The 9131-nt window shown below is 38.8% G+C and overlaps 1 protein-coding gene across 1 annotated transcript; it reads left to right on the top strand.

Moving 5' to 3' along the window:
- Positions 1-4772: 4772 nt before the first annotated feature.
- On the top strand, positions 4773-5750 carry LOC142336550 (uncharacterized). The gene has a single exon (XM_075385458.1). It carries the CDS (start codon positions 4773-4775, stop codon positions 5748-5750), a length of 978 nt encoding a protein of 325 aa, XP_075241573.1.
- The last annotated feature ends 3381 nt before the right edge of the window (positions 5751-9131 follow it).

The following is a 9131-nucleotide window of genomic DNA, read 5'->3' as shown; positions in this document are numbered from 1 at the left end:
ACTGAAAAACCTTGATTATTGAATTTTTTTAAAAACTTTTATTTGATAGTTTTAGTAAAGATTCTTCTTGCTTTTTCAAATCTATTTTATTAATTTGTTTGACTCTTGGGAGCACGCTCCTATGAATATTTAGGATGTACAATCTGATAAATATCTATTGTTCTTATAATTTTTGATTGATGGTTGCTTGAGCGTAAACAAATGTTTCCTTTCCGTTTGTTATGGCTGTAGCCACTTTTTGCTTGCCAGGAATGGAAAAAAATAGATCTGGTCTACGAGTTTATGGGGAAAAGAGCAAATGTTCTGTTTTCTAAGATTTTCTTTTTGTTGGATTTCCGAAGCAAAAAAACTAAAATTTGATTGGAATTCATTTGTCTACGACCAATTGTTTTTATGAAGCATTTTATGCTTCACTCGTATGACTCGAAAATTATGATGTTGTCCTGATGTTGCTTTTTAAAATTTTCCATTGCGCGTTCCTTCACAAGGCATATAATTCGTCAGCAAACAGTTGGAAACTGTTTTTTTAGTCTCAAACCCTATGGTTTTGTTAGTTATATCTTTGACAGAGCAGTTAAATGACTTAAAATGAAAAAAAAACCAATGTTTTAAAAGTGCTGGTAAAATGTTTTGCTAGTAGGAGCCATAAAGTTCCATGATTGACACAAATACTCTGGAATGGGTATTGATAACTGTACTAAAATTTCGGGATTATTCAGAGTGTATCCAATTTTAGATTTTTTAAAAAAAAACTGAATGCACAAAAAGTATCAATGCCAACGTGTACAGTTGTGTCGTCAAATAATTTTTCCTAAAAACTATGTAGTACAACAAAGTTCAAATTCTATATTGAGCTTCATTAAAAAAACATGTCAAAAAAACGCCCGGAAAAACACTCCCTTTGTCGCTAGTTTGATAACCTCTATTTTGATTTAGTGATTGGGATGGGAAATGGATAAAAGACTTGGCTGAAGGCAAAGCTGACGTGTTCATGGATTTTCATAGTTATTGTTGTTGATCAAATTTTTTAACATTGGCAATATCTGTGTCGTTTCGAGACACAAATTAGTTGAGAATTGGTTGATTTTTTTCAATGACAATCAGGTGTTCTTACTCGTAATGGCGGCAGTGATTGCCTTTCCGAACGGATGAAAATTTTTGAAGCTCCCGTTTACTAGCGATTCTAGAGAAGAGATCCTAGTTCCTTCGATCCTAACCAAACCTAACCAAATGCATTCACCCGTTCCTTTCCTCAATTTGTTATCTAATGGTTTTGTTCCATGAAAATTTTGTTCTGGGTTCATTGAGTTTTCACTTTGAAGTAACGATCTATAATTTTGAAGAATTTGAAATTCTGGTTTCTTTTGTGGTTTCGGTTTCATTCAAAGTAAAATCATTAATTTTTCAGCGTGTTTTGTGTTGAAGAATTGGAATAAGTTTTTAACAGTTGCTATCAATATATTGAAGACGCAAAAAAAAATAAGTGCAATGATAGATGTAGTGCATCGGGCAGACACGTCTAAAAATGTTGTTGCGGTAAACAAACTTCTGACCTTCATATTTCGAGAGATTCAAAACTTCAATTCTAGATGACTTCTTCAACAAATGCTACAATAAATTACCACGTGATTCGAACTAATAAATCATAATTTTATCTGATTTTATCACAAACACTAGGTTCCTTCTTTTGAGCTTGAGTTCTTCTTAAGCATGAAGCATTTAAGTCTTTAGAGCGTTTAAAGCAAGTCTAATTAACAAAAATAAGTTTTGCGACGCAACATTTAATGGTCCACAGAAAAATAGGTTAAGGATAAAATAGTCAAAGCATTAAGCGCCCAAAGCATTCACTCTCTCAAAAATTTGTTGATAACCTAAAAAGGGGAAACTTAAAGGGAAATTGAAAAGCGGAACCCCCACTAAATACCATCATCCCCCCACATGTTATTCAAGTTGATTAACTTGTATAACTAGGTTGATTAACCTAACCAAGGGACCCGGTGGAGAATAGCTAGTGGGGCAACTGTATACTCAAAATTCTGCATATTTTTTTGAAAAACTTCAGGGGAAGTCAACCTCTCTCTCTCTCTCTCTCTCTCTCTCTCTCTCTCTCTCTAGTTCTCATCGATAACTCGGTTTTGTTAACTAACTTTGCCCCTGAAGTACTAAGACTAAGTTCGCGCGTTTAAATTGGCCGCACTTTTGTTGGGGGGATTGATAGAACAGCAACAGTACCAAAGAAAAGAACAGTGAGACAACAGCATATCAGATACATGCCGGAAAATCTAGAACTTCTTCGAAATTTGCGTGGAGCTCATAGAGGAGTTGCAACAAAACTACGATGAAGCGGACGGCATAATGAACAAACCGTTCACACTTCTCAATGAAGACGACCTTATCCGACTGCAGCAGATAGTCGATTTAATGATGAAGAAGCAAGCCTTCCCTTCTGAGCAGAACCAAATGATTCAGTCTCTTTTGATGATCCCGACAACTTGAACGATCAAATTGTTCAGACAGAGGAGTATGATGACAAGATATGCCAAAACATTGACTCTGTTCATCGGTTTGTTCAGAGAAAAAAACACACTCGTCACAAGAGAGCTCATTTGCAGCCGGAAGCACCACAATTTTGCGCAATATTGAGAACATCAATCTGCGAAGTTCAACTTGCCCTGTTTTTCCGGAAACTATTGGACTGGATCTCGTTTTTCGATCGCTTCAAGGGAGCAGTAAAAAATAACGATCAGTTGAGAAACCTTTTGAGATTACAGTACCTGAAGTGAGCAGTGAAAGGAGAAACTTCGAAGATGTTAACTTCAATCACAGTTACCGACGACAACTTCGATGTTGCAATGGAAATTTTGTACAACCGATACGACAACAAAAGATTGATACTGCGAGCCCACATCCGTTGAATTGTCTCCTATCGACCAGTTTCAAATGAAAACACGCGGGAATTACGAAAACTTGTCAACACAATGGAGGAGCACAGACTTTCTATTCGGAACATGGGACAACCAGTTGAGCATCATGACCCTTTCAGTGTCTACTTGATTGCAGAAAAACTGCCCACCGAAACAAAATTCCTGGGAGCTTTTTTCAAAGGGGACAGAACTACAGACCTATCAGGAACTAAAGACTTTCCTGGAGCCAAAGTCTTGGAGTTAGCAGCATCAAGCAACAGTTCATCAAATACCCGAAAACGATCGCATTCGCAACAAAATCAAGCACAGAATCAACTTCACACTACACTGCCTCACGACAACGAATCAGCAATGCGAACGTTGTGAAGAGGAACACGGAGTTTTCTAATGTGGGAAGTTCAATGGTTTAGGTGTCAAGGAGCAAGCCCAGCTGATCAAAATCAAAGGACTTTGTTTCAATTGTCTATGACCAGGACACTGAGCAGAGAACTGCGAAAGTTCTTCATGCCACCAATGTGGACAAAAGCATTACACTTTGTTGCATCGAGAAGATACGCATCAATTCAACAATCATCTGAAAAAATCGTTTGGAAACAGCCGAACAGCCAAAGCAGGGGAACAGGAAAAGGCTACATCTGGAGCTTCAAGCAATAATGCAGAACAAATAACTATCAATCAAAAGATAACAGCAGACCTCACCCATGAAGACAAAACACAGGAAAATTTTCTCCAGACAGCAGTTGTTCCTGTTAATGTCCAAGGAAAAATAGTATATCTGCGAGCAATTCTGGACTCTGCATCTCAGAATAATCTTGTAACTAAAGCTTCAGTACAAAGACTTCAGCTAACGAGAAAGAGAAACAATACTCGTGTTTCTGGACTCGGAGGAAATGCACTCTCAACTAAACGCGGATTTGTTGACCTTTGCCTTCAACCAGAAAACAAAGCACCAATTATCATCAACGAAAATGACAAACGACTTGCCTTCTGGGTACATCAACACAGACAATTGGGAGACAGTAGAGGAATTACAGTTAGCTGATCACAACTTTAACAAGCCCGCGCAAATTGATCTAATCATTGGAGCTGGACACTACGAGGACTTGATGGTTGCGAACAATCCACTGAAAGAAGCAAACATCCCCGTTAATTATCGACTCTAATTATTCAGTTGGTTAGTAATCGGACGCAAAAACGTGCTAATTTCCAATTCTTCCAGTTTGCAAACCTACTTTGTGTCATCATTTGAAGTCAGTTTACAGCGTTTTTGGGAAATAAAGGAAGTGCCTGCAACTAGGCATCTGACAGACGAAGAAAGAATATGTGAAGAACACGTCAAGTCAACCACACGAAGAAGCCCTGAAGGCAGGATCATCGTAAAACTGCCATTTAAGAATAAAATTGGAGAACTAGGGGTTTCACAGCAGCAAGAACGACGAAGAGTTAGAAGTCTCTTTCATAGACTTAAAAAACAGCCTGATCTGTACAGACGATACAACGAGTTCATGAATAAAGTTCCGTAAAGAGATGCTACTGCCCACAGAGAAAAGCTATTATCTCAGTCATCACTGTGTGTTCAAAGCTTCAATCACAACTGTGAATCTGCGTGTAGTCTTTTATGATTCAGCGAGGACTACCAGTGAAATTTGCTTGAACGTTAGACAGATGGTAATACGCAAGATCCAGAAAGATCTATTCATCATCCTGATCCGTTTCCGTATGAATCCTTTAGCCCTATCAGCAGAAATTGCAAAAATGTACAGATAAGTGCAACTGGACGCCGAAGATAATGACTATCATCGACTACTTTGGAAGGAACCAAACTCAACAGATATAAAGACATTTAGGATGACACGGGTCACGTACGGAATAGCATTATCAGCGTTCCAATCTTCTTCCACTACAAGGTTTAGCGGACGATGTTACGGAGAAAAATGTACAGCTAGGAATCATGACATGTACGTCGACATTTACGTCGACGACTTGTTGACAGGAGCAGCCGATCTTGAAAGTGCAATGAATCTGCAGGACTCAATCATTGCAGTTCTTTCAAAGGCAGGGATTCGCAAATGGATTTCAAGTAACCCAAAACTTGCTGAAAGATTACCTGCAAATTTTCGAGAGACTACCGACGAGATGACAATTAAAAGCGACGACTACAGTATAAAAACTTTAGGCGTCAAGTGGAACCCAAATCCAGACCACTTCAGTTTCATAGCAAAATTGGGCAAAAATACACAATCTACAAAACGCGAAATAGTGTCGGAAGTCACCCGGCTCTTTGATTCTTTGGGATGGCTTTCACCTACAACAATTCAGTTCAAGTCTTTTGTACAACTGCTTTGGATGGACCGACTTGGATGGGATGATGCTTTGTCGAAAGTCCTTCAGCAACAGTACAGCCGATTTAGAGTTCAATTGAGGGAATTGGAGAATATTACACTGCCCAGAAAGGTAGTTTCAATCTCACCAGCATCACCGGACGTTGAACTTTACGTCTTCTGCGATGCATCAACTACAGCCTACGCCGCAGTTGTGTATATACGGCAATCTGTCGACGGATCGGTTCACACAAGAATATTGACAGCAGAGAACAGAGTTGCACCAAAAAGGAGCTTGTGCGTTCCCCGGTTGGAACTTTGTGCAGCACTATCCAGGAAATTGGAAGACATTCGTTGCAACTGTGTTGCAAAAATTCAGAACACGATTCCATCCAGCAATGGGAATTTCGTGCCGACGGAGGAGAATCCTGCTGATTGCGCAACACAAGCGATCTCAGCCGCAAACCTAGTCTTTGGTGGAGGTGGAATGGACCCCACTGGCTAGAAAAAGTGAAGATTACCGACCGAAGGCGGAATCAGTTGAGGAAAATCAGCCCGCAGTAAACAATGAAATGCAAAGAGAAAGACTGAAGCAAACGACAATGCTAGTTACTCAGGAGAACAACTCAATAGTTTAGCTTATTCATCGAATATCCTCGTTTGGAAACCAGGTTCGAATTTTTTTCTTATTTCAAGAAATTCATTCAGAAGGCTAAACAACAAAGCTAAAAGACCTTTGCCAGCAGAACAGATCCAACACAATCCGATACCAAATGCTACTCACAGAAGTGGAACCTATTATCAAAACGATGTCAACAGAAAATGTCGGGAGCTGAAACAGCATCTCAATTTCAATCAATTCGTCAACTCAGCTCTTCAGATCTTTATCATGTACGGACTGCCATATACAGTCTTATTCAAAAACTTTACTTGCAAAAGTTTGATGCCGTTGTTTGTCAATCATCTTCATCAAGGACAAAAGGGAAAGGTAACGACAATTCGGACAAAGCGTATTGTCATAAACCCTTTGGTAAAACTGAGGTAGGTAATGTTGGTGGCGTTGAGGTAGGTAAGGTTGACGTTGGTAAGGTTAAGGTAGGTAAGGTAGGTCAAACTGAGGTTGAGGTAGGTAAGGCTGGTAAGGTTGAGGTATGCAAGATGGTTAAGGTCCAGGTATGTAAATTAGGTACAGCTCAATTAGGTAACTTAGATAAACCAACAATTTTCAGTGAATTGGAGCCACATGTGTACGAGTAAGACGAATGGTACAAGTGAAGACGAATTTATCAACAGTACAACAAAACGAAGAATGAAGCTCTTGCCAAAAAGAGGACGACTTTTCAAACGTTCTCCATTCTACGACCCAGACAATAAAGTTGTTTCCGTGGGCGGGCGACTAGCGAATTCGTCATACAACATTGATAAGAAGTTTCCTTTCCTGATTCCAAAATGTTCGACAATCACAGTGCTTCTGATTCGGGAATCTCAGGCAAGGAACTTATATGGAGGCCACAGTTGACATTGTTTTATCTTCGACAAACATTTGGATACCCGGAGGTCAATCAGCTATAAAAAAAATTATTTACAACCGCAAGCCCTGCATTCGCCACGACGCCAAGCTTCTTCAGCCACAAATGAGAGATCTGCCAACAGAACGTTTTTTTCATCGTTTGCTTTCACCCACACTTGTTTGGACCTTTCAGCACAAAGGACGGCAGCGGAAAATTGCAGAACCCGTATGTTGCCCTTTTTGTATGTTTCAGCACAAAGGCCGTTCATATGGAAACAGTGACAACGGTGACTAAAGATGACTGTCTGGACGCCATAAAACATTTTACAGCACGACAAAAATATTTATAGTGACAACTCAAGGACTTTCATTGGAACTATCATTGGATCTTTCATTGGGAGAAATGAAACTTCGGAAATTATTGATTGACAGACAATTCAAGGAGCTGGTGGATGCCTTCACTACAGGGCAGTAGATAAACTGCTGGACAATTCCTCCACGGACGCCTCACTTCGGAGGTCTCTGGGAAGCCGCAAAAAAATCCAGGAAGAGACATTTTCACAGGACTGTAGGACAAAAAAGATGTCTTTTGGTAATTTCGCATCCATTATCACTTAAATGGAGGCCATCCTCAAATCTCGCCCGCTGACAGCCCCCTCTAGCGATGTCAACGAATCTTCAGCACTAACACCCTCTCCTTTTGTTATTGGACGCCCACTAACAGCTTTGCCGGAGCCATCTCAAGAAGACATTGAAAAATTGGTCCGTGGACTATTTGACATTTCTTCAACATCAACCAAAATGGCAGAATAACAAGCAACAGTACGCCGTCAATGACATTGTTTTCATCAAGGAAGACAACACGCTTCCAATGCTATGACCATTGACAAGGATTACAAAAATATTCGACGGAAATGACAAAATAACACGAGTAGTCCAAGTTAGAACGCAAACAGGACTCTACATACGACCCGTAAGCCGACTTGTTCCAGTGGAGAAGGAAAAACCAGATTCTCATTTACCCAAATGGAGGACAGCGGATGATTCAATGAATGAGGATTGACAAGTCAGAAGCACAACCCCTTTCAATGAATCAAGATCGGAAGATAAGCGTTCCTTAGACAATCAGCAATCAATATTCAAGTCAATAAAATCAACAATCAATATTAGACGTCTGTCACGCTAATTGTTAATCATTCACTTTCATGATAGCAACGACAATGATGACCACAATGATGATGATGATGATGATAATGACCACGAGAATGATGATGACGACAACGACAAAGTCGACGATGACGACTACGACGATGACTCCTACGACGACGAAGACGACAACAAGGCAAACAACAATCAATTTCAGAAAACAATTTCCTCGTCGTTTCTGTGGAGTGTCTTGTGTCAAAAGGTCTAAAGTGACTCCAATATTACTTTTCAATTGAACTCGTTCAAGGAGGCCGGGTTATGTTGCGATATGCAAAATTTTGATCTTCATATTTCGAGAGCTTCAAAACTTTGATTCTAGATGACTTCTTCAACAAATGCAACAAAGAATTACCACGTGATTTGAACCATGAAACCATAATTTCATCTGATTTTAACACAAACACTTGTTTCCTTTTGAGCTTGAGCTCTTCTTAAGCATAAAGCTTTTAAGTTTCTAAAGCGTTTAAAGCAAGTCTAAATAACAAAATTAAATGTAGTTTAAACAAAATCAATTTAATTTTGCTTCTCTATTGCTTTGCATGTTATTACACTTCTATCAATAACTACAAAAGACGTTGAATGTTTTGATTTAAATGGCTTGAAAAATATTTTGCCTGGAATCTTCTGTATTTTGAGTCCAGATATAATCAGCAACTGATTCAGCAGAAGGAGTAGTAAGGATCCATGATGCTTTCGGAACTGTTTTGGTTGTTTTCGTTATAACAAAAAACTGCTATGTCACCTAGTACATCTATAGTGTCGCATTGTCAAATTCGGAACATAATATGTATAAAAAGCCACCATGAGTATTTTTTTTGTTGTTTTGAGGGGTTGTAGATTAGGTTGCGAAGTTTTGTTTGCTCCCATTAAAATGCTTTTCATTCAGAGAAAAAACTCAAACAGATTGCTCTAAAAAAACCAATCAAGGTTTTTCATTTGATGTTAAGATTTTTCTATCAAATAAAATAACACATCTATATTTTATGAATGCAGTCTTTGTGTAATAGAAAAGGAATATAATTAAAGTTCTCTAAGCTTACAACAATCATTTTTAGTTAACCATGCTTCACTAAGTCCAATAACTGTCTTTCCTTAATTACCACGAGAATTTTTCATGATTTTTCAATTCTTCATAATAATGTAATCTTCAAATAGCAAATTCTAAAATTT

This window comes from Convolutriloba macropyga, chromosome 3 (genome assembly GCF_964194025.1).
Source record: "Convolutriloba macropyga chromosome 3, txConMacr16.3, whole genome shotgun sequence".
NCBI classification, from domain to species: Eukaryota; Metazoa; Xenacoelomorpha; order Acoela; family Convolutidae; genus Convolutriloba; species Convolutriloba macropyga.
This window is presented reverse-complemented; position numbering and strand designations above follow the sequence as displayed.